Source organism: Petaurus breviceps, unplaced genomic scaffold (assembly GCF_028583685.1).
Source record: "Petaurus breviceps papuanus isolate PSGF00001 unplaced genomic scaffold, PetGlider_PUasm1.0 140, whole genome shotgun sequence".
NCBI classification, from domain to species: Eukaryota; Metazoa; Chordata; class Mammalia; order Diprotodontia; family Petauridae; genus Petaurus; species Petaurus breviceps.
In genome coordinates, this window is record NW_027185698.1 from 1,523,721 (window position 1) to 1,549,627 (window position 25,907).

General features: G+C 38.6%; 1 protein-coding gene across 3 annotated transcripts in view; it reads right to left on the reverse strand.

Moving 5' to 3' along the window:
• Positions 1-14,377: 14,377 nt before the first annotated feature.
• Positions 14,378-25,907, reverse strand: part of KLF3 (KLF transcription factor 3) — a 40,557-nt gene continuing 29,027 nt past the window's right edge. For all 3 annotated transcript variants that reach the window (XM_069068531.1, XM_069068508.1, XM_069068520.1), the window contains exons 5-6: positions 20,262-20,422; positions 14,378-18,390 (exon numbers count right to left, since the gene is read on the reverse strand). In XM_069068531.1, the coding sequence (XP_068924632.1) occupies positions 18,209-18,390; positions 20,262-20,422 (343 nt within the window). In that variant the 3' untranslated portion in view covers positions 14,378-18,208. The remainder of the gene's footprint in view (positions 18,391-20,261; positions 20,423-25,907) is intronic.

The window sequence follows — 25,907 nt, forward strand, 5'->3', positions numbered from 1 at the left end:
TTTCAATAGCCTTTCCCATGGAGACTACAGTTTTTCTTTTTTTTACTATATCTTTAAGAGGGATTTTGAAGGAGAGACGTTTTTTTTTTTTCATAAATTGGGTAATGACTTGTATTCTTATAAATTTGAATCAGTTCTCTACATATTTTAAATTAAATTTTGTTTATTTTTAGTTTACATCATTCATTTCCACAAGATTTTGAGTTACAAATTGTCTCCCTATATTTCCCCTACCCAGCACCCCAAAACAGCAATCCCACTATATACCCCCTTCCTCAATCTTCTCTCTCCTATATCCTCCCCCATTCCCCTTCCAACTTTCCAGTAGGACAAGATGGATTTCTATACCCCAGTGCCTGTACATCTTATTTCCCAGTTATATGAAAAAACAAAACAAAACAATAATATATTTTTTTAAATTTGATTTTAAAACTTTGAATTCCAGATTCTTTCCCTTCCTCCCTCATCACCCACCATTACTGGGAAGATAGGCAATTCAATATAGGTTGTACACATGTAGCTACACAAAACATTTCCATAGTGAATATATTATGAAAGACTGATTATATTTCCCTCCAACCTATCCCACCCCCCACTTGTTGTATTCTCTACTTTGACCCTGTCCCTTTTCAAAAGTGTGTGCTTCTAAATTCCCTACCCCCTCCCCTCCATCATCCCCTCTCTCATCCCCTTCCCCCTATTCTCCTATAGAGTGAGATACCTTATTTAGTGTGTATTTCATTCCCTCCCTAAGCCAAATGCAATGAAAGTAAGGTTGACCCATCCCCTTTTGCCTTCCTGTTCTTCCTCTCCATTGTAACAGTTTTCCCTTACCTCTTCTATATGAGATAATTTACCCCATTCTGTCTCTCCCCATCTCCTCTCATTATATTCCTCTCTCACCTCTTAATATCACCTTTTAAGTATCATCCCTTCCTATTCAATTGGTCCTGTGCCCTCTGTCTATGTATACCTGTGAACATATATACACATACTCATATATGTATTCATACACCCATATACCCTCCTATATAGACATATATATGTATGTATACATATACATATATATTTATATTTATATTTATGTTCCCTTCAACTCTTCTCATACTGAGAAAAGTTTCATAAGTTACAATTATTGTTTTTTCATGTAGGAATGTAAATAGTTCAACTTTGATAAGTTCCTTATTTCTTTTCCCTGTTTACCTTCTCATGGTTCTCTTCCTTCTTGTATCTGGATGTAAAATTTTCTATTCAACTCTGGTTTTTTCATTAAGAATGCTTGAAAGTCCTCTATTCCACTGAATGACCATATTTTTCCCTGAAACATGATACTCAGATTTGCTGGGTGGGTGATTCTTGGTTTTAATCCCAGCTCCTTTGACCTCCAGAATATCATATTCCAAGCCCTTTGATCCCTCAGTGTAGAAGCTGCCAGATCCTGGGTTATCCTGATTATGTTTCCACAATATTCAAATTGTTTCTTTTTGGCTGCTTGTAATATTTTCTCCTTGATCTGGAAACTATGGTACCTGGCTATAATATTCCTAGGGGTTTTCTTTTGGGGATCTTTTCCAACAGGTGATCAGTGTATTCTTTCAACCTCTATTTTACCCTCTGGTTCTAAAACATCAGGGCAATTTTCCTTGAGAATTTCTCGAAGGATGATTTCTAGGTTCTTTTTTTTTTTTTATCATGGCTTTTAGGTAGTCCAATAATTTTTAAATTATCTCTCCTGGATTTATTTCCCAGGTCAATGGTTTTTGGTTTTTCCAACGAGATATTTCACATTGCTTTCTATTTTTTTCATTTGTTTGGATCTGTTTAATAGTATCTTGATTTCTCATAAGGTCATTAGCTTACATTTGTTCCAGTCTAATTCTGAAGAATGATTCTCTTCAGTGAGCTTTTGAGATTTTTTTTTCTATCTGGCAAATTCAGCTTTTTAAGGCATTGTTCTCCTCATTGGTTTTTTGAGCCTCTTTTGCCATTTGAGTTAATCTATTTTTTAAGGTGTTATTTTCTTCAGTCAGGTTGTTGACTCTCTTTTCATGATTTTCTTGCATCATTCTCATTTTTCTTTCTAATTTTTTCTACACTTCTCTTATTTGGTTTTCAAAACCCTTCTTTAGCTCCTCTATGGCCTGTAATCAATTCATATTTTTCTTGGAAGCTTTTGGTACAGTAGTTCTGACTTCATTGTCTTCCTCCTGTTCCATGCTTTGATCTTTTTTGTCCCCAAAATAGGAATCTAAAGTTGGATTGATGTGCTTGTTTTGCTTCCTTTGCTTGCTCATGTTGCCACTGAATTACTTTACTTTTGATCTTTTTGCTACAGTAGAACTCTGATTCCAGAGAGGAGAGCTTTGTCCCAAATTGCTGGGGTTTTCACAGCTGCCAGATCTATTAATTGGCTGCCCTCTCTGAAGCCTCTACATGCTCTGGTTCACTGGTCACACACCCCAGGACCTCCACCCTAGACAGCAATCCAGATCCAAGTAGGTTAAAGCAAGAGCAATTACCCCTCAGAATGGTTGCTTGGTCCCCCTACAATCTGCAGGACATGAGCTCTCAAGCAGCCATGCCTCAGCCGCTTCTCCCTCAAGAGGGCAAAGGCCAGACAGCACTCCCTGATTCCCTGTTCCCAAAGTCTAACACTAACCCTCACGTTGTCTTTGGCATTTATGGGTTGATAATTCTGGATACCACCACAGCTGCTGGTGATCTACTGTCTCCACACCAAAGGAGAGACATTTTAACTATCTTCATGGAGAGTTAATGATTGTAGCTGGAGAGAGACTAGGTGAGGCCCTTAAAAAGTACAAAAAGAGGGGCAGCCAGGTAGCACAACGAGTAAGAGCACCGGCCCCGGTGTCGGGATGACCTAGGGATCAAATCCCAGGCTCAGATACTTAGCACCACACCCAGAAATAACTGACCATGTAACCTCGAGTAAGTTACTTAACTCCAATTGCTCAAAAAAAAAAAAAAGAAGTACAAAAAGAACTTCTCCCTTGAGAAGTTAAATGAGTTGACTGTCAAGGAAAAAATTGAAGATATATTTCTTGAGAGAGTTGACTTTGGCTTTTATTTTATGGAGAAGATAATTTTAAGAGACTTTGACTAGTATTCTGAGAGAGATGAATGACAGGACTAAGTTTCCAGAGTGTAAGAGAAGTCAGTAGCTTTAATTAATGATTAGAGGGGACTATGACTATTAGCTTTCTGATTGTGATACATTGTTGAAATACTTTATAAGAGTTTTGTATGATTTGTAACATTAAGAAATTATTTTATCATTTGTGATACATTGTTGAAATACTTTATAAGAGTTTTGTATTATTTGTAACATTGTTAAGAAATTATTTTATCTCTAACAATGATATTTATTTGAACCTAGTAGCCAATGGGGTTTGAGAAGTGAGAAGGAAGATTGAACAGTAGTAGTGACAAAAGAATTTTTGTTTGTTCATGTTTAGAATAAGGGAGATCTGAGTAAGGACAAAGTAATAGGAGATGAAATTCTTAGTTTGAGGACCAGCTGGTTTGAATAGAATGTAAAATGTGTTAAGGGGAGTATTATTAAATACTACCACTTGTAGTATGGTAACTTAATTGTAGAGGCCTTTAAATGCAAACAGAGAAGTTTACATTTTATTCTAAAGGGAATTGAGATCTGACAAAATCTTTTTTGAACAGGATAATGTTCAAACCTATATGTTAGGAACCTATATCTTATCTCAGACCTATATCTTAGGAAGAATATTTTGGCAGCCCTATGAAAGAAAATAAATTGGAGAAGAGAGAGCCTGAAAGCAGAAAAAACAATTAACAGGCTCTTATAGTAGTCTAGGTCTGGAGATGATTACAGACTTTATAATAGTCCAGGTTTGTAATAGTCTAGAGGTGATAACTAAGGTAGGATCATGTGATCATAGGCTCAGAGCTGAAAGAGACCTTACAGGTCAAGAATTCAATCCCTTCAGATCAGGAAACCAAAGCCCAGAGAAACAAAGTGACTTTCTCAAGGTGAAAGAACCAGAATATGAATCAAGGCTCTCTGACTCTGAGTTCAAGATTCTTCCTCCTATACTGTACCATGTCAGTGAAGAGAAGGAGATAGAGTAAAGAGGTATTATAGGGATGAAACTGGCAAGACATGGCAAGTGACTGGATATGTTGGAGGGAGAGTGATTAGATGGATGGTGGTGCTCTCAAGTAGAAACAAGAGTTTGGAGGAGAGCAATAAACGTTTAGAGGAGATGATTACACGTTTCCACATATTCCCTGGCCAAATGTGTTACATGTGTATTCCTTTATCACTTGTAGTAAAGTAACCTGTACAAGAGTATACCCTATATGAATATGGGGGAAAAGCCAAACCTTTTTTGGTTGGGTTTTTTTTTTTTTTTGGTTATGCTGTTTATTTGAATGTCTTTTGTTTAAACTAATTTTCCTCTGTCTGGTTAGCAAAATGCATGTGTCAGTGGGTCTGTGAGTTAAGGTTTTGGATAGATGCTGACTCATAAAATGTCTCAACTTTTGGGTGGCTTGTTTTAGGGTTCACATGTGAAAGGTGGGAGGGGGAATAAATGGAAGAGCTATGCTGAAATTTGTTGAATTGAGTCTCTTTCAACATATCTATCTTTTCAAAAATGTTTATTTGCATCTTTCTGTTTGGACCTATCTGTGACTATGTATTTATTGTGTTTATTTCCTTCACCCCTCTCTGTGTCTCTCTGTCTTTGCCTCTGTATTCATCTCTGCCTCTCTGTCTCTTTCTCTCTCTTCCTTCACTTCTACCCCCATACCCACCCCAGTCCTTGTCTCCACTACTTTCTACTAGATAATTTTTTTAAGTTCCCTCTTTTTAACTTTAAAAGTGGGTGAGTTTTCTTTCTTTTTTAAAAAATTAAGTTGTTTTTTCACTTATGAGTATCTTGATTTATTTTTCTGTCCTGTGGATTAGTGATTTTTGAAAGAAAAAAATTCTCTACTATCAAAATAAATGCACATGAACTGAAGAGTTTATAAGATAAAAGTGGTTTGTCTTGGGGCTACATGAAGAGCAGCTCTGGTTTTCAAATTATGTCAGCACTTTCCTAAGAATTGAGATTTAGTGTTTGAATAATAAGTTATTAGCTGAGCTTCCTTATGTGGGGTAATAGCTAAACACAGCCCAGTTCCATTGGTTCCAGAGCCAAATGTTCTGGCCACCTATTATAAGACTTAACAAAATTCTTCCTGGTCAAAAAACCAGGGCTTTTCCAGACCATGAATGAGAGGAAATTCCAAAAAACTAGTGTTTGTTTGTTTTTTTGGCAAATAATGTCCCAAATGCTACATTCACTCTATTTTTCTTAACTTTAATTCTCGCAGAGATAGGGTATTAATTAAGGGTACTAGCAGGTCATTTATTTGTGGCTTATAAAAACAGTAACAGAGACACACCCATTTCTGGGAGGGGCAGGGCCCTAGGGAGACTGTGCTTGGCATAGATTCTCATATATCCAGTGAGCCTGATTCTTAAACCTATGCAGTGGGATTTAGGCTTGTCTAAGCATGCAGTGACTCCATACAATCCAGGAAAGGGACAACCACAGGGTTTTGCCTTGCCGTGTTTTGGCATACGCTCTGAAATATATCAGAGGAAAAAAGGGCCTTCTGACACGTCATCTCTTTTTAATTTTATACTAGTCCACACATTGTTCTCATTCCCTTCTTAGAACTTGGGTGCTTTTCTTCCCCCAAACCACCATTTTCAGGAAATCAGTTGTGAGGAGCAACTCATACAGATCAAGCCCTGAGTTTGTTAGGAAGTGGAGACAATGGAATTCAAGTATGGTAACTTGGTTCCAAAGGATTTTTGCTCTTAAGAGGGGGCACAGAATATAGAGCAGCAGTCCCTTTGTTCTGAGTCTGCTGCTCTTCTGTGAACGACCTTCCATTATACTTTTATGATATTCAGAGAGTCCTGAATTACCTGAGCCCGTATAATGAGAATTTAATTGTGATTTTGACCTCTCCAGCCTTTTTTACTCTTTCTTTGGTTCTATATGTCTTCCCTCATTTCTTCTAGATACTTTGGTGTGAGAAATAATGGGAACACAATGACAGAGATGGAGGGGCCTTGAGGATCCCTTATCCCAACCTTTCATTTGCCAAATAAGGAAACTAAGACCTAGCAAGGGGGGGTGGTCTGTCTAAAGTTACAAAGTTAGTGTCAGAACTAGACTCTCAGTTCAATGTTCTTTCCAACAAATCTAGTACAATATTGGAGGAGAGGAGAGCAATATAAAACAATGTCATCCTCCTGGGCAATAAGAAGAATAGTTTAATTTTGGAATTATCCTGAGAGTAGACTATACAGTCCAGGAAAGCGTGGGTACATTATGGAAGAATTCAATTCAACAAGCATTCAAGTGCCTCCTATGTGGTAGACACTTGAGATAATGAAATCTGAAAATTAAATACAAATCAACTTTTAACCTTTAACAATCAGGCCCTACCTTAGATTTCCAGGCTTGTAACATATTCCCACCCTTCACAAACTCAGCATTCTCTGCAAACTGACCTATTTTTTACTACACATTCACCACAGTCCTTCTCCCACCTTCAGGACTTTGCCAACTTGTACCTTATGCCCAGAGTGCCCTCCCTCCTTACCTCTACCTCTTCAAATTCCTAGCTTCTTTCAGACTTAAGGCCTGTCCCAATTTCCCCCAGTTGCAAATGGCCTCCCTCTTCCCCCACCAAAAAAACCCAATTATTTTGTATTAACTTGTCTCTTTAATGTTGTTTCCTCCGATGTGAATGTGAGCTTTCTGAAAGCTGGGACTGTTTTGTTTTTCTCTGTGTTCTTAGCACTGTCTACCATTTGATGCTTATTGGATGAATGGAGGAATGAAGAATGAATGAATGAATGAATGAATGAATGAATGAACGAACGAATGAATGAATGAAAATGCTACACACTGGATGAGGCCCTTCGTAAAATCCTAATGGAGACCACAACTCTGAGGAAAAGTCAGCTAGGAACAGCCAAGTAACATTGGCAAAGTTTATGCTTCAAAAAAGAGGTGGCAATCCCGTTCTTTGGTGTGTCTCCCGAATGACTCTGATTCCTCAGTAACTAGGAGAATCGTACATCTCATGAAAAATAGAACCAGGGAGCCGTGTAGGGATAAAGTGAAAACTCATATCAAAACATAATTGCTCTTTTTTTTTAAACAGTTGTATCTAGTTGAAATACAGAAGTTCTTTGTCATCTCATTTTCTTTTCTCTGTTATTTAACATTGTGAAGTAGAGGTCAATTAAAGTTCAGAAGTTCCTTCATTCTTACTTACAACTTTTATTATGTTTATCGATTTGTGGGATATTTTCTCCCTGAATATGATCATCATCGTCTCCCAGGATATGTACACAATGGTACAACAATGGGGCCCTTTTCTGTCTTGCTTACTTTTCCTGTAAAGTCAGGGTGTGGTAAGAATGTTTCAGTGTGCACAGAAATTATACAGGCATAGAATTGCTTTCAAGGGTGGAGAACCTACAGCCTCGAGGCCACACGTGGCCTTCTCAGTCCTGATTCAGTCAAAGGACCCCACTTGAGGACATAGAGGGCCAAACGTGGCCTTGAGACTGCAGATTCCCCACTCCTGCTAGGAAAGCTGGCAGGGTCAGACACAGTTGTCTTAGTTCTAACTGCTAAAGACAAAAACAATCAAATACCCAAGGCAGAAAGGTCCCCAGCCTCTGGGTTTGAGTCCTAGGCTCTGCCGTTATCAGTGTGAACTTGGGCAAGACAATTAAAGGGCTTTTTTTTTTCCACCAGAGAGTAAACAGATTAAGCAATTGTCACATAATACCTCTGCATATGCTGAGTGAGTGGAGCTTTTTGGCTTTGTCTAGTTGTTTCAGTTGTGTTTGACTCTCTGCAACCCCATTTGTAGTTTTCTTGGCAGAGACACTGGAGTGGTCTATTTCCTTCTCCGGTTCATTTTACAGATGAGGAAACTGAGGCAAACAGGGTGACGTGACTTGCTCAGGGATGTTGTTGTTGTTTTTGTCCTTTGTTCTCAGAATTGACGTCAGAGAGGTGATGCCATGATTTACAAGTGAATTGGATTTAAATGAGGGAAGGCTGGGCAAAGTCACCAGCCTCACTTTCACTTCCAGAGTCATCTGGGTCCAGTGGCCATATACGCATTAGGAGGACTGGAGATGGCTCCAGATGCAGTGGAAGACCTTGGCCTTTTTTTTTTTGGAGGGGGGGAAGGCAGGGCAATTGGGGGTAAATGACTTGCCCAAGGTCACACCACTAGTGTTAAGTGTCTGAGGCACGATTTGAACTGAGGTCCTCCTGACTCCTGGGCTGGTGCTCTATTCACTGAGCTATCTAACTGCCCCAAGACCTTGGTCTTTTAAAGGTCCTTAGCAGGTCTTAGTTTGACTGAGGCAACATCCATTCAGTGATTAAGGCTAGGTTTAAAAAAAAAATGAGGCAAAAAACGGCCTCTTTAAAGTAGTAAAAAAAAAAATCAAACTGTGAGAGGAAGACCCTCAGGGTTTCTGCCAAAACTGAAAGAAATTCCTATTTACATTTACTCTGAGTCATTGCCCAAGCAATGACCAGGGTCACACAGCTAGTAAGTGTCTGAGGACATATTTGAACTTAGGCTTTCCTGACTGCAGTTCCCAAGATTGATATATCTAGCAGCCTATGAATTGAGGGTAGGGTCCCTCTATTACCTGTCACCTTGCACTTCTAGAAGGAGACTCATCAACTTTCCCCCACTATACTTCACAGCAGTCAGAATTCCCTTCACACACTCTGAGTGGTGAATCCCCATCGACTAGTCCTTCATATGTACATATGGAGAGCATACCAGGGTGAAGAGATCTCTGGACCTGAAGTCAGTAGAGACCTGGGCTCAAATACTGCTTCCAAGCCTTATTTGCTATTTCAACATAGACTAGCTTCAGTTTCCCTTCCTGTAAAATGAGGATAATAACACCTGTAGCAGCAGTCCTACAAGGTTATTGTTGGGTTCAAAATGTCAGCTGCTATGTGATATGGAGCGAAGAGGGCTGAACTTGGAGACAGGGGAAACCTTGGTTGGAATTCTGCCTCTGATGCTTATTTGATCCATGACTGGCAAAGCCACTTAACTCTTTAAGTCTCAGTTTCCTCATCTGCAAAATGAGGATAATATTATAACAATTATAATATGTCATTAGTATCAAATTATCTTCAAAATGAGGATACCATATTAATTATAATCTAGTATTAGTATATTATCTGAAAAATGAGGAAATATGTTAATTATAATATCATGTAGCATTAGTATTATATTACCTACAAAATGAAGATAATAATACTTACCTCACAGGGTTGTCCTGATGATCAATGACATAATATTCATAAAATGTTCTGGCCTTCTATAGACCTTGAAAGTAGCTGCTAAATTACAAACACTGTCTGGAAGGGTTATAAGTCATTCATACCTTAGCTTGAATTACTCTGTCATTTAGTAGAGAATAGGGCCTTAAGGGAACAGGTTGATTTTGATTAGAGAGGGGAAGAAAGAAAAGAAAATGGGAAATATCCCTGGAGATTGTAAGCTCCTCAAGAGTAGAAACCATGTTTTCTGCAGCTTTGTCTCTCCTCACCTTGTGCTCCCTCAACCCCCAGTGCTTGTCATAGTATATCATGTGTAAGAGGCACTTAGGGGGTATTTGTTTGATAATTGATGATGAATGAATGGAACTGAGGGTGCTTGCTCAGTACTGTTTGGGAACAGAGACATCATAGTCTGCAGTAGGGAGCCTTGGGAAGCTGAGAGGTAGTAATAATGTTATGATAGTAATAGCAAGAAGAAGAAGAAGCATTTATACATCAGGTCTTTATATGTGTTTTCTCATGTGACCCTCACAACACCCCAGTGAAGTAAATGTCATCCCCCATTTTACAAATTAGCAAACTGAGGCTGAGATGTTAAGTGACTTGCCTAGGGTCATGCAGTTAGTACAGTAGCATACGAGTACTGACTGTGGAAGAAGAGATATCAAAAAAAGAGGCTCAGAGTAAAGAGGGAAATGGAAGGCAAACTTTTTCTTCCTTTTCAGTTTTCCCCAGGTCTGTTGATGATTCCAAACTTATTCTACATATAGTTTACACAGAGTTTTGTCTTGACTCGTGTGTGAGTTGGATTTAAGTGAAGCAGACTCACACAACATCATCCGTTTCATTCTCTCTTTCAGAGAAGTGCGGTGGCAGGCCAAAATCGAGATGCCTGGCCATGGCCCCAGATGCAGTGGATGACCTTGGCATCTTGATGTCTGACACAGCTCTGAGCGCCCCTCAGCACCTGCGTTAGCCACCTTCCTGGCCTTTGGAACAAACCGTTCTCATCCTCCCATTCCTTTGGAGGAATTCTTCCCATACTTGGGGTAGATACCCCCTAACTCACCAACAGGTTTGAGGTCTGTTGGTTACCTTCAACCCGGTTGAGCCCATCTGCCAAGAGTTTATTGGGGTGTGGCCACTGCTCTTGCTATGGCTTCTTGGAGCCACAGGTGAGAGCTGACTGCCAGGTAGACATCAAAGGTGAATGAGCAGCCTTGCAAAGGGCTGGATAAAACTTCACACCTGAAATGCTAGTCCTTCTTGAATACCCCATACACCCCTCATGGTCTGCGAGTTCTATATGAATGAAAAATGTGATGGCTAAGAAAGCTAATGTGATTGATATAATGTGAAGAGCCTAAAGAAACAGTACCCATCCAGTACTTAACAAAGAATACTTCTGCCATGTCTTGCCTTGGGAAGGCCATATTCAGGTACGGGTGGCACATTTTAGGAAGAGCATCAGTAAACTGGAGAGTGTTCAGGAGATGGCGATCAGGGAACTGAAGAGCCCAGAGAACATTGCATAGGACTGACGGTTGTGCAGCATGAAGACAGAGAAGACTGAGGCAGGGACAGCAAGTCCACTGCAAGTTTTGGAATAGGCATCAGCTGAGCTAGGAAGGATGGGTACAAGTTGTGAGGATGCAGATTTAGGCTCAATGTCAGGGAAAACTCCCTACAATTAGAGCCATCCTCCAGAGGATGGGCAACCTTAGGAGGCAGTGGGTGTCTCTTGGCTTAAGGTCAAAGGCTAGAGGAGATTCTAATACAGTCCCCTTGTTCTAGTGACAGCTAGGTGTCACCATGACACAGAACCCTGAGCCTGTAGTCGGGAAGAATCTTCTTCCTGAGTTCAAATATAGCCTCAGACACTTGCTGGATGACCTTGGGCAAGTCACTTAATCCTATTTGCTTCAGTTTCCTCATCTGTAAAATGAGCTGGAGTACCTTTGAGTTGGACACAACTGAATAACAACAGCAACATTCTTGTTCTAGCACGTTGATCCAGACTTCTGACGGCATGGGGATGGAAAGGACCTTTGAGGCCCCCTAATACAATTCCTTCATTTTGCAGCTGAGGAAACTAGAAGCAATAAGTAAGTGCCAGTGGTGGCTTTTGAATCTTGTGATCGAGAGTCTTTTGATTCAGAGCCATGGCCTTTCCATGTTACCAGGTTCTTCCAATTTTTTTTTTTTTTTTGAGACTCTGGGGTTCTAGATAAGTAATAAACAAACAAACATTCATGGATAGATTCATTGATCTGGTAGTAACAGGGATTTCAGAGGCCTGTTTTTTCCTAAGCAATCTCAGCTAGGCCTTATGAATTGCATTTAATCTTCTAAAATTTTCTTCCTCATTTCCCTTGTCTGTGAATCTAAATGGGTCCAAGTAAAGTAGACTTGCCTTCTAGCGAAGAGGTGCATTCTTCAAGTGTCTGGGCTTTGACAATGCTCAGGAAGCTCTGACACAAAAAGGAATAAGTATAATAATACAGTTTTTAAAAGAATTCCTACTTCTTTTGGATAAATTGACTTTTCAGTGTCCTAGGTGACTTCTAAAAATGATAAGATTATGATGGCTGAAATGAAAAGAGATAGGTGTTAGGTCAAGGGGTAGGGATAAGGATTAGACCTGTATTTCATTGATTTGGGGGAAATGCTGGGTTGTTTTTTTTTTTAATGGAAAATAATCTTCCCTATTTAGAAAGCTTCTAAGGAGCTCGATGTACAACTCATTTTATCACTTATCTATACCTAACTCTTGATGAGAAACCAATGCGTACATTTTACAGCCTTGAGAGATTACTAAGGTTAGATAGCTGTTAGATTGTGGCCAAGAGGACAAATCTCAAAGCTTCCAGATTCTAATTACTCGGCATTTGCTCTTTCCCAAAGTTATAACTAGTAGGGATGGCTAAGAGGCCGATGTCCTTTACCCTGAGGGCAGCCTTGTCTAGTAAGAGTGAGACAGAGGAGTACTCTGTAACTTAATATGCTAAGAATATACTTCCAGGGGAGACATGAAATGATAGAAGGATACAGCTAGGTGATGCAATGGATTGTCAGAAATACCTGAATTCAAATCCTGCCTCTGACGTGTACTGTGTAGTCTGGTCACTTAATCTCTGCCTGCCTCAGTGTCCTCCTATGTAAAATGAGGAAAATAGCACCTACCTCCCAGGGTTGTTTTGAGGAACAAATGAAATAATATTTGTAAAGCACATTGAAAACCTTAAATGAATCTTAGCCATTTTTATTCTTTGCACTTTATCTCATATTGTGAAATATCATTGAGTCTAGACGTCAATCTGAATAAAACTCTTTCAGGTGGTTCCATAAGTCCATAGGGACCCTGTCTATTCCCCTTCCTAAGTTTCCCCCTCCCTACCCCAAACTTTCCCAGATAACTAAAGCATCACTTCCTTCCACTTGATTACACTGCTTTTTCTGAGAATTAATCCACAATTTGTCTGTCTCACTTCCTTCTCTCCCTTTCTGCCATTCTAAGGTCATATCAGATGTTACCCACCTGTCCTTCTTCAACTATTTGGAGGACTGCACTGTATAGTTTACATGCGGATTAAAGACACCACTTTCACTCTGGCCTTTATCCCCACTGGAAACTTGGGACTCTCTCCCATCCCCGGCCACCAGCTCTAAACCAATGTAACCTCCTCCCCTCATTCTGCTCTCCTTTATGTATTTATTTTGTCTTTTGACTAGAATGTAAGCTCCTTGAGGGAAGGAGCTATCCTTTATATCTGCATTCTCAGGTTTTAATATAGCAGCTGGCAATTCTTTAGCTATCAACAGAAAGCCAGGAGACAGAACTTGTTTTCTACTGTTCTTAATGTACATCATTTGAGGAAAGATTTTACTAGTGATCTGCAATTTATAGAACATAGCCACATCTCTCTCCATTGTAACTAACACTCAGTAACAGGGTAAACTGCATCCCTACTCAAGAAACAATCTTTCCTCTTTCCCCTCCACTGTAGGCAGTAATCCACACTACCCGCTCCTTTTTTCTTCCCTGCCCCTAGTACAACAGCAGATCTGTAATGTGTGGGATTCACAAAGGTACTCACCTGAAGACTATGCATATGTGCCTTTACCTCATACCTTCCCAGCATCTTTTCTCTTGACCGTACTGGTTCTGACCCATTTATCTAAGAGTTTTTATGCCTCCTATCTACCTTCAACATACGGCTGGAACAAAAGTTTCAATGAGTTCATTTTTTAAAAAATCCTATTTCTGCTTTTTAGAGATGTAGCATCAACTTTAGTCAAGTAGGGTAAAGACTAAAAAGGGACATCAATGAATAAGATCAAAAAATATTTTAGTTTGAAAAACAATACAAAGTTAGGAAACAGACCAGGCTTTAATATATCTGGTCTGCAAAAGGTCTTTCTGGGAGCAGGATTAGACAGTGTGCTTAAGAATGTTTGCTATCCAAACACAACCACAGGGGTTTAAGCAGAAAAGAACAAAGTCCACAGACACATAGATTGTTAGAAAAGTCACACAGGCTAGCACATCAGGACTATGAACTCAGATCCTCTACCTAACAGCAGCTAGTAACAGTGGCTACAAAGCTGGGTCTAGAGTCAGGAGGAAGGTCCAAGTTCAGATCCAGCTTCACTTACTAGCTATAGCCCTAGGCAAATCACTTAACCTGACTACCTGTTTCCTCAAATCTAAAATGGGGGCATCACCTACTTTCCAGGGTTTCGAAGATCAAATGGAGTACTGGTAAAATATCTGGCACACAATACATGCTATATTAACAATAGCTATTACAAGATTTATTACTTATAAAACTCCTTTCACCATTTTCTTGCCTTTCCCTACCTAGTAAACCAATTGTATAAGCAAGGGAAGTTCTCCAGCGATGGGCCAGATTTTTTTTCCCTTTCAGGAAGTCTTTTACCCTCTTTGAGGGTCCTATGTAATAATCATGATCACATTTACTATTCAGATGGTTTTATTAACAAGTTTATAATACATATATTGCATATGGTATATAGTATATGAGGACTGTACAGTACAAATTTATGTTCACAGTTTGACATGACAAAATGTCATTACTGAATTCCCATTGGACTACCAAAGTAGAAACAGTGAAGGTACATTAAACATTCACATCTTTAGTAAGAAAGATTACCAAAATGTTTCAGTATTTGCAAGTTATACTAATGCATGCTAAAAACCTTTTACCCATTCAGTCTTATTAGCTTATAAAATATATTACACTTTATTAAAAATTTCTGCATAGTTTACACAAGTATTAAAGTACTGTAAATGTAATAATCCTGCTATATTGGCAGGTATGGTTTAAGAGATGCTAAGCAGAAAGATTATTTTGACCCTCTAACATTAAGTACATAAATAGCAGGAAAAAAAAGTGCTAGTTATTTGTAAAACATAACATTGTTGTAGCCCTCGTTTAATTCATGTAAAATGGCTTTATTTTAGGAAGAATTTTCAGTCATTTTAGAAGTTGTTAACCTTGACTGAAAGGATTAAGAAGACAACATACTCTGACCAATTTTATGTACTCCAGGGATTAATCAAGAACTATGGTATATTTTTTTAAACAAACCAAATCACTGCCAACCTGCTTCCCTTGAAGAGATTATCTTTAAAAAAAAGAAACTGATCACAAATGACACATAGAGCTATACAGTATCAGCAAAATCATCTAAAATTCTTTATTAGTGCAATACTGATAGTGCAGATCAATGTTTCATTTTAAAAAATATACGTCTAGTTCTCCTGTTTCAAGGCTCTAGAGAACCTTCTGCTAATTTAGCATCTCCTTAGTTGTATGTAGTAGCTATTTTGCTAATACATTCCCCAACCCAAAAGTCCATTAGAAAGTTAATGCCCATTGAAGATGTAGATTCACATTTAAAAACTCTAACATAAGACAGATTTAATGTCAATTTCCTGATTTCTTCCCCATGACACTTAAGTAATTTGAGAAATCCTATAGCAAATGGAATTTTTAAAAATTCCACATGTATAAACAATTATAGTTGATTAAGGATGCTGTTACTAAAACCACCATTGAGAATGATAGGGTATATAACATAAAAAAATATGTTCAAGGGCATTTCAAGATTATGTTGTATTTGAGTCCTTCCACAATAAACAGCTAAAAATTGCTAAGAGACTAGGATTTTCATCTATGATAGTAAAATACAATATTTATAAAGGAGAATTTGGTAAAAGGCCAAATATTAAAACTAAAGATACAGAAAGTAACATGGGAACACACATCTTAGGGTTGCTTTCCTTTTGAAGTCAATTGTTAAGGGTTCTTTATTACTCAAACACTAAACAAATTAAAAGCATCAATGATTATCTTTGAAAGCTTGTGTTCACTATTTCTAACAAAATGCCAAAAAGGCAAACCACAAATTTCAGTGCACCCCTTCTATTATATAGACCCATACAAGTAACAAAATCATACAGGTTCCTTTTTTGAGGGCAGAACACCACAAATTATGTTCATTTGGTCAGATATGCCCTTTGTATTCCATTCCATCTTGGTTCTTGAGGACGAAAACTGCAATTCAAGCTGGTATTCTGGCATGAATATGGGGTCCATCCAAATGAAAACAAACTTCTCCATGTTATTTTTGGGGGGGGGGGGAGGAAGGGAAGGAGGAATCAAATTGTGAAATCATTTTTTTAATCCATAAACTGAATCAAATTCTGCATTACTTTGGGAAAAAAGTAACATATTCATTCCCAAAACACCTTATCAACCATAATATAGTAATCTTACTCTTAAGGTGGGTCATCAGTGCTGGAGAAATGGTGCAGAAATATTTGAAAAACACATAACTACTCATATTTGATTTCTTGTAAAATGACAAATTTCCCGATGCTTATTTTACTACCATTGCAACTGGCTATCCCACATAATTCATCCAGGATTCAAAAGATGAGAAATCTTAGAGATGGTGAATTACAAACCCTCTTTCAGTGTTATTGAACCCAAGTTACCTTTTTTTTCTTCAGTATCAGTTGCATGGTACCAAGACCAAGGAATAAACATTTCACTTGCTCCTCTCCTCTCCCTACTTCTGCCAAAGAACGGCAACACATTTGATCATAGGTGCCCACTTTTCATCCTGGGTGCCCCTATCTGCTAATTTAGAACATGATATTTGTACTAAGTATCTGAGAATAGTGACAGTATTGCTCAAAAGCCAGCTTTTGAGGAAAAACTTCCTCACGGGATCAGTGCTGCTTATTTTGATCCCAATTCAAATAGGGGTCATGACTTTGGTTCATTCATCCCACTGTTAGGATACCTGGTATAGATGGAGTCTTGCCAGTTCCAATCATAAACTGTTGGGAATCTGAGTATGCTATTCACCAAGGGGAATTTATGAATTGACAGACATGAATCCCTGAAATGGTGGTTTGTTAAATTATTTGGAAATCTGTTACAGAAGCATGGTGCATGTGTGTGTGCGTGTTGTATTAACTAGCTATATTTACAAAGTGTCACTTAGAGGTCTTAAATTGAATGAATCTACCAAAGCATTAACAGATGCTTCTTTAGGATATTATAAACACAGATGAGAGCCAAGTTGGCACATTATAGCTCATGCAGAATCCAGTTTCTGCATAAAAGTGTGTGTGTGTAACCTATTAGGTTATGGGAATAGTTTTAAAATATTTCATCGTTTAAAAGCTATGTGCAGATACAAGATGCCATCCAGAACCCGAAAGATTACTAAGCTAAGGAAGGTATTTTTTTGCATTGTTACCTCGACCAACTCTTCAATCATTCCTCCATATGGCTGCAAGGATGACCCAGTGCTAAAGAACTTAGATGGTTTTGTGCTTTATCAACATGGGCTGAGTATGTTGGAAGACGACAGGGCTGGGGGTGAGAGAGTGGGACAGCAAAACCTCATTCACCTTTTCCATGAGATGAAACATAAGAGCTGATGAAAATGCTTTCCCAGGGTGCGCCAGCACACTGGCCCACGCTGGAAGCATACTTATGTTGGTATGTCTGATGTTCTGGGGATCTGAAGCACTTCAAATCAAACAATAGAGCTGGAGAGGCACTCAACATCAAGTTATCCAGACCTTCTGGTCTCCCCCGATCCCCACCCCTGCTCAACTCGTGGCTCCCCACTTGATGTTGGACACAGAGGGCATTCACTCTCTAGGACTGATGCCCCAGACTGAGGGAGCAGCACTAGTTCATTTGCCCATTTTAAAACCATTTTCTACTGGGCTGATACAGGAGGTGGAGACACTGAATACTGTCAGGGAACATGATTTAGAAGAGATGACGACCCATGTCAGGAAGGTTCCATTCTTTCCAATGCTGCGCATCAAACAAGATTCTAGGGCACATAAGCATGAAGATCTCTGGCAAGAACTAGCAGTCTGGATATCGTATTTCTAATACATTTACTGGTTTGTCAATATATGATGACTGAATACATGGAGAAACTGACAAAAGGCTATGTTAATTTACACATTCCCTTATTTGCAGTACATTAAACATGTCTATAGGAAGGGTTTGCTTAGCACCCCCAGAAAAAAAAGTGTTCACATTCTTTAGGTCTGACCCGTGGTAAGGAGAAAGGAGGGTTAGATACCATCTATTACTGACCATATGGAAGTTTTTAATGGTATAAACTCAGTGATTCAGACCAGCTGAATCAAAATTAAAATGTACATGTAAAAAAATGAGTTAGAGAAAGGGAGGGAGACGGCGACAGGTGGGAGAAAAGGGAGTTGATCCAGGAGACAGATGTGTTCAGACTAGCATGTGGCGTTTCCTATGTAGAGCAAGGTGATCAGAGCGAGAGAAGCTTCGGTCACAGTCTGGACACTGGAAAGGTTTAATCCCAGTATGTTTTCGAAAATGCCTTGTTAGTTCATCAGACCGAGCAAATTTCCACGTACATCCCTCCCATGTGCATTTATAGGGTTTTTCTCCTGGGAAAAAAAAAAAGGGAACATGAATATTTTGTAAAAAGAAGAAATGTAATTGACAACATAGTCAAAAACAGCTTTAATATTTCTACTGTGAGGTTTGGTGAATATTGATTCCAGACTAGTTCCCTTATAGAGTATTTTAAAATGCAGGTCCTTAGAAGGATGGGCAAATGGATTTATTTTCTAAAGTATAACCAAATCTGTGCCAAGAAATGGAATTTTAAAAGTTATTGCTAAAGCAAAGGCCAGGACTGAACAAAGGCCCTGGGAGCCACCACAAGCCATAGAAGGTCTGCGGGGTCTATATCCTCTCCAAGGAAGTATGAGTATTTACTCCAATTGATAAACACACTTGATTCAGACTCTTAAGCTTATTTGAGAGCCAATATGGTATGTTGCAAAGAGCATTGAATTTAGCACCAGAAAAACCTGGGTTCAAATACATATTCTATGACCTGTCTGATCTTGGACAAAGTCACAATCCCTTTGGGTTTCAATTTCCTATCAAGAAAGATGAGAAGGGGACTGGACTAGACCTCTAAGGTCCATGTTCCAAACTAAATAAAACTCTATGATCCCAGTAGATTATATTACTATCACAGTTTTGAGAAATGCCAAGAAAAGACCGATGGACTTTCCCATGTGTGAATCATTAGATAAACCAAATCTCTTATCAGAAGGATTCATCAAAAACTCACACCATCTTCTTTGCTAATTTTGAAGTGACATGTGCCTCATATAACATCTTAGAATTATAAAAGTATAAATGTTACTGCTAAGAGGAATTCTAAATGTTCCAAGTGACAGCTGGAAGAGACCTCAGAGATCATCTGATGCCACTCTCCCACCTCCCAACTGGGTCATGGGTATACAAGTCATGTGCCAAGGTCGAGCAACTAGAGCTGTGGTAACGCCAGGACCAGAACTGGAGTTCCCTGAATCCCAATCCAGGATTCTTTCCATTATACCATGATGCCTGCCCATGGCCTCGAGTCCGAGTTCCGAGCTGCATTGTCCCCACCAAGTCCTGCAGTTGATCCCTGGGAGCAGGAGGGATACTGTGCAAATTAAGACAGGGCAATGCTTTCTAGAACCCCAGGGACAGGGATCCGGGAATGGATACAATCAATATGAACATTTGGAAGTTTTCCTGATCTTCTCTGGTCAGCAATGACTCTAAGCAATAGAGTCCTAGCTCTGTTAAATTAAGTTACTTTCCTTTTGCACATAATTTAAAAAAAAGAGAAAAGAAACAAACTACCCATGGGGCGGCTAGGTGGCACAGTGAATAGAACACTGGCCCTGGAGTCAGGAGGACCTGAGTTCAAATCCTGCCTCAAACACTTAACACAAAAACTAGCTGTGTGACCTTGGGCAAGTCACTTCACCCCAATTGCCCTCCAAAAAGCAAAAAAGAGAAAGAAATAAACAAACTACCCCTTTCCCCCCTTCATAACTTCAAATTCAAAATTTTCCACATCATCTCTGCTGCTAGGTGGTGCAGTAGACCAAGCTGTATTCTGAGTTCAAATCCAGCCCTGGACAGTGAGTAGCAGCTATGTGACCTTGGATCAAATTACTTAACCTCTGCTTCCTCCCAACTGTAAATATGGGGATAACAGCAGCATCTACCTCCCAGGGCTGTTGTAAGGATCAAACTGGGTAATATTTGCAAACGTTACAGTGTTCTATAAATGCTATCATTCTTATTGTTGTTATTCTGTTTAATTATTCTGAAAGATCTTTCAAGGCCAAGGCCAAGGATTCCATCAGCTCCTCCCCCAAAGCTCAGAGGCCAAAAGCTGTATCTGGGTCACTCTGGTCAAGTCCTCCTTCAAAGGAGGACAAAGCGGCCCTGTGTCTCTTTGTACCTGTGTGTGTCCTCCTGTGGGCTTTCAAGTGAGAGCTCTTGGTGTAGACTTTATTGCATCCCTCATAATCACATCTGTGTATCCTGCGTTTTCTTTGCGTATCTGGAGACTCCACTGGTAAAGGTCTCTTTCCAGGCTGTACTATGACTGAAGGGTGGTTCCTGTTAAAAGTTAATTTAAAAAACCTTAAAATTCCAGACAGAAAGTCTAACCTTGTGTCCTTCAATAATGCTATGCCAATTAATTTATGTTTACTCATAAACAACTGCAATCACCTTTTTTTTTAATGTTCTGTCCACTTAGCAGCATTTTATCATGGAAGCAAAATGATTAGATACTTTTCATAAGCTGCCTTGAGTTTAGTTTATTTGTACTAACCAATAAAACCATAAGCCAAATTCTAGTCTCAGGCAACCATATTTAAGATTTACCTTGGGGGGTGGCTAGGTAGCACAGTGAATAGAACACCAGCCCTGGAGTCAGGAGGACCTGAGTTCAAATCCGACCTCAGATACAACACAAAAAAACTAGCCATGTGACCTTGGGCAAGTCACTTAACCCAATTGCCCTCCAAAAAGAAAAAAAAATTTACCTTGGGGAGGGCAACAGGGGAATGATCTCTACTAAAAGAAAATTTGCTTTTAATTTTTAAATAATAGCTTTTCTGTATATCAAAGTAATCATTCTTTTGTCTCCACAAAGACAAGGCTTTATGGTCACTGCCACTCCTTTTAAAGAGTAGCTGAGAATTTCCTGTTTGGAGCTGGCAGGTGGGTGTGGTCTCCCTTTACCCCAGGCATTAACTCCTAAAGGAAGAGTTCAGTCGGCCACCCCCCCCCCCACCCCCCCACAGGATGTCTGAAGTTGGCTTTCCACCTTCACAACCAGCATTGGCTGGCTTTTAACCCCACAGGTACATATATCCCTATGGATACATCCCTCCCGCAAATGTGATTCTGAAGGAACATCACTAATGACACTCATGACCAAAAACTGCTGGTCAATAATCTTTTGGCATCTTTAGCACTCTGCACATAGTAGGTGCTTATAGTAAATGCTCAAATGAGATCCTGTGGGTAAAATTTAAAACACTATATAAACAGCAGCTATATTAAGGGAAACTACCCCCTACTGCTTAAAAAAAGTAGAAACCCAGTCTAGAAGCTTAGCTCATTTTTCAAAAGGTATTTTTCTAAGGACTGAGATTAATCCAGGGTTCATATATATATATATATATATATATATATATATACACACACACATATACATACATATATATATATACTTTATACCTTTTAATTAAAAGACCACATGCTTTTACAGCACCTCGTTCCAATTTCAATGAAATTTTTTTTCTTTTTTTTATCTGATGACATTGTTGAAATATCAACAAGTTTCAACCTGTCCCTAATAGAATTATTTTTATGCTTTTGTGTTTACAGAAAAAAGAAATGGGCACAAAAAGGTGGGGAAAAAAATCCCTAAGTATAGACCCCTTGGGATGATTTTCTGATCCCTGGAAAAGCCTCCTTTTCTCTCTTTCCAGCCCACCTTGGGATCTCTGTCTCATGAACTTCTACAATATACAAGTAATTTGTGTTCTGCACCTTATTTCTCCTACTAGACTATATGCTCCTTGAGGGCAGGGATCCTGTCTTACCTATTTTCCTTACTCCCTGAGGACCCACAGTAAGTAGGTGTTTAATATATATTTAAGAAATGAACTGAAGTGGCTAGGTGGCACAGTGAATAGAGCACTGGCCCTGGAGTCAGGAGGACTTGAGTTCAAATCCAGCCTGAGACACAACACAAAAACTAGCTGTGTGACCTTGGGCAAGTCACAACCCCAACTGCCCCCCAAAAGCAAAAAAAAATAAAAATAAAAAATGAATCAAAGGCTTAGGAATAAAACTGGTTAGAGTTACAACTGGAGAGGGAATATTTTACAAGAAAAGATCATGGTGTTTTATGAGAATCACCTAAGGAAGGGACAAGAATGAAAGAGAAAGGGAAATTGGATAAATTTCAAATCAACATTTATTAAGCTTCTACTACACTGTGGTAAAAATGCAATTACTGTTCATGCATAAAGAGGTAAGAAACCAACCAAGACATCTGCTCCAATGGTATAGTTTTCCCTCTATGCTTACTTCAAGCAAGGCTTTCTAGATGAAATGTCAACCCCTTAAAATCAATAGCTGGATACACTATTTGAGGAGTAAGTTACCTAAAAACCTGCTCCTCAAATCATGCTGAACTATAATGATAAGAATCATAAATGATGATGATGCATAGCTAACATTGATAAAAAGTCCTACTTATGTTCCTGGTAACTATGCTAAACGCTTTATAATTATTAGATCATCCAATCCTCAAAACAACCCTGAGAGGGAGGTGCTGTTATCAGCTCCTTTTTACAAAGAAACCGAGATTAAACCGAGGTTAAGTGACTTGCCCAGGGTCACAAAGTTCCTAAATGTCTGAAGTCAAATTTGAACTCTGGTTCCAGGTCCAACGCTTTATCCACTATGCCACCATGGTACCCTACACGTACGATCCATGTGATTCAGCTTGAAGTGCAAAAATATTTCTCTGTTTAAAAAAAGTGAACAAGATGCGGTATATGATTGTGACATAATACTATTATGGGCTGATTTGAGGAAAACAAAGACTAGCATGGAATAATGAAAAGTGAAAACAAGCTGAATACATGACAAAAATATTGTTCAAAGAATTAACTGTGAGAAAGGACCCATGAAGGAAGATGTTATCCACCTCCAGAGAAAGAAATGTTAAGTAAATGGTGTGTGTGTGTGTGTGAGACAGAGAGAGAGAAAGAGAAGGGGTGGGGTGGGGGTGGAGAGAGACAGTTAAAACTTAAAATGTACCAAGAAATTAAATTTTTAAAAAAGTACCCTTCCCCCTCCCTTCATCTATACTTTCTGAATTTAAGTTTCACAGAGGGGGAACTTATAAATAGCACATATTTGCCTGTTTATGAAAAAATACTCCAACAGTTATAATCTATGTTTGTGAATTTCAATCCTTCAAAAAAGGTGCTAGGATTGAGATAAATAATGATATAAGCAGTAGATAGATAATATGTGAACTAGTATGGCCAAATGAGGTGGTGGAAGGGCAGTTAAAGGGAAAACTTTTTAAGGTTTCCTTCTTTTGCGGGGGGAGAGAGGGATGGGATTTTTCAGCCTTTATGATGTTTTATATTTTAACACAATACTTCAAAAAGAAAAGTCAAAAACCTTCAGAAAAGTTGTGTGTCTTTTAATTTCATGAATCAATATTTAAATATTTCATATCTGTAAGCTAATTATTAACTATTGTTAGTAGTTTCATGTACCCAAATGACCCGTTCCCCACTTTTTAGTAGCTAATTTTATGCTTTGATGGTAGCAGGCTATTCCTACCACTTTTAAAAGCTAACAGCCTACTACCTGTTAAATTTTAAAAACTGTTTGGAGAATTAAAAAGGAACCAAAAACCCTCTTGAGGATATAGAGGTAAGGGGATATCTTAAGGGTATGCCAAAACCTGAGGTGAGAATCACTATCTGAGCTGGTATTCCCAGAGTCTTTTTGAAAGCCAGAAGTACAGGGACCTGCTTGATGGTGAGAAGCTCCTCCTCCAAATCCCCCAGAGTCCCCAGAATCCAAACTTAGGACAAGCTATACTTCTGAAAAGATGAGTGAGGGTCCGGTGCTTTCACTTCCCAACTCTTAGCTTTAAGATGATGTAGCTGTTGGATAAGGTGGCAATCTTTAAGCTCCATTTCAGAATAAATTTTTAAACTGAGTTTTCTAAGCCGGTGTTACTTAGTTAAAAACAAGTATATATAGTATAAGTAAAGTATACTCTAACACTAGAGCAAAAAATAAAAAAATTCAACTAAAATGAAAGACATTCCATCCCCTAAAACTTTTCCTTCCAAATATGGATGCGTTTATATAAAAATGAATTATCATACAAAAAGTATCTTTGCATATACTTAAGTACAGTTTAAAAAAACCCCAACAAAAACCACGTCAGCCTGCCATTCTTCAAAGAAATCAGTTTTGAAGTCTATTCAATGCCTCCAAAGTAAGGAATACATAATGGAAATATCATTGGAACTGTTTGAAGCAATGCTATTAAACTATAGGCTGAGCGTTACAAGTGATTCTTTCCTGGCTAGCTGGTTTATTAAGTGGGACACCAATGGTTATGTTCCAAGACATGACTTAATCACATCTGTGTGTGAACAACATTCATCCAGGGGCACATTGTCCAAGTGGTGGAAGACTTATTTGTTAATCAGCTTTTGGTAGTGTATCACAAAGCAATAAAAAAAATAACCACCAATCATTTATATAGTGCTTTAACTGATATTCAAGTTTTTGGTAGTATTAAAAAATGGCATTGTATCACTATGAAGTAATACAAAGTATAACAATCACTTGTTCATATAGCACTTAAAGGTTTGCGAATATAAGATTTTTGCTATTAGTTATAATAACAAAAAATAGCACCAATCAGAGATTTTAAAGAACAAAAATAGTTTAATGGCAAATTGTGATGTAGTTGGAGTTAAGGGACCTGGGTTAGAATCAAGCTCTGCTATTTATTTCCTCAGTAAGTGAACTCTCTGGCGCTCCTTAATAAAATGGCCTCCTGGGGTGGTTAGGTGGCGCACAGGGAACACTGGCCCTGGAGTCAAGAGGACCCGAGTTCAAATCTGGCCACAGACACTTAACACAAAACTAGCCATGTGACCCTGAGCAACCCTTCCCCCTTCCAAAAAGCAAAAAAATGAAATAAATAAAATGGCCTCCTATGTCCACCTAACTTTAAATATGAGATCCTAAAAGTATAGGGTGCTATTTTCAAAATAGCCTTTTAAAATTAAATTCTATAATGTTCAATATTTAGGATTATCATTGCATTTGCTTCTAATCATCATGGACAATCCTTTGGCAGTTTTGGTGAAACATAAGAACCCTTTTCTCATTAAAAAAAAAAATTTGCATAAAATAAAATACCATAAAAAACTGTTCTCTCCTCCTAACTGATGAGAGTTCATGTTCACAAAACCAAAATGAGAAAACTGAGACTTACCCAGTTTGTAATGATCAAAGCATAATTTATTGTGACTATGACTGAAAACATTAGATCTACTAGGAAAAATGGTTTTGAGTCTGAAAAGCTTCTGGTGTTAAAAATAAGGCTCTCTTTATTCTGAAAAATGGTTTAATAAGAGAATGAAAGTTTAAAGGGGAGGGATGGCTAGGTGGTGAAGTGAATAGAGCACTGGCCCTGGAGTCAGGAGGACCTGAGTTCAAATCTGGCCTCAGACACTTGACACACTTACTAGCCGTGTGACTTTGGGCAAGTCACTTAACCCCAACTGCCCTCCAAAAAAGCAAAAAAATAAAAAATAAAAATAAATAAAAGGGGATGCAGAGAGACAAAGGTGGAAAGGATACTGGAGGATGCAGTTTTGGTCCCTTTAGTATAAAACTACACGCTAAACTTAATTACATAAACCCAGCTGGCCCAAAGAGTATTAGAATGGGGCTCCAATGATGACAGACAGAACCTCTGTAGCCTAAATCTTTGATTTATAATTGTTGTCATTATTTGTAATAAATAGCC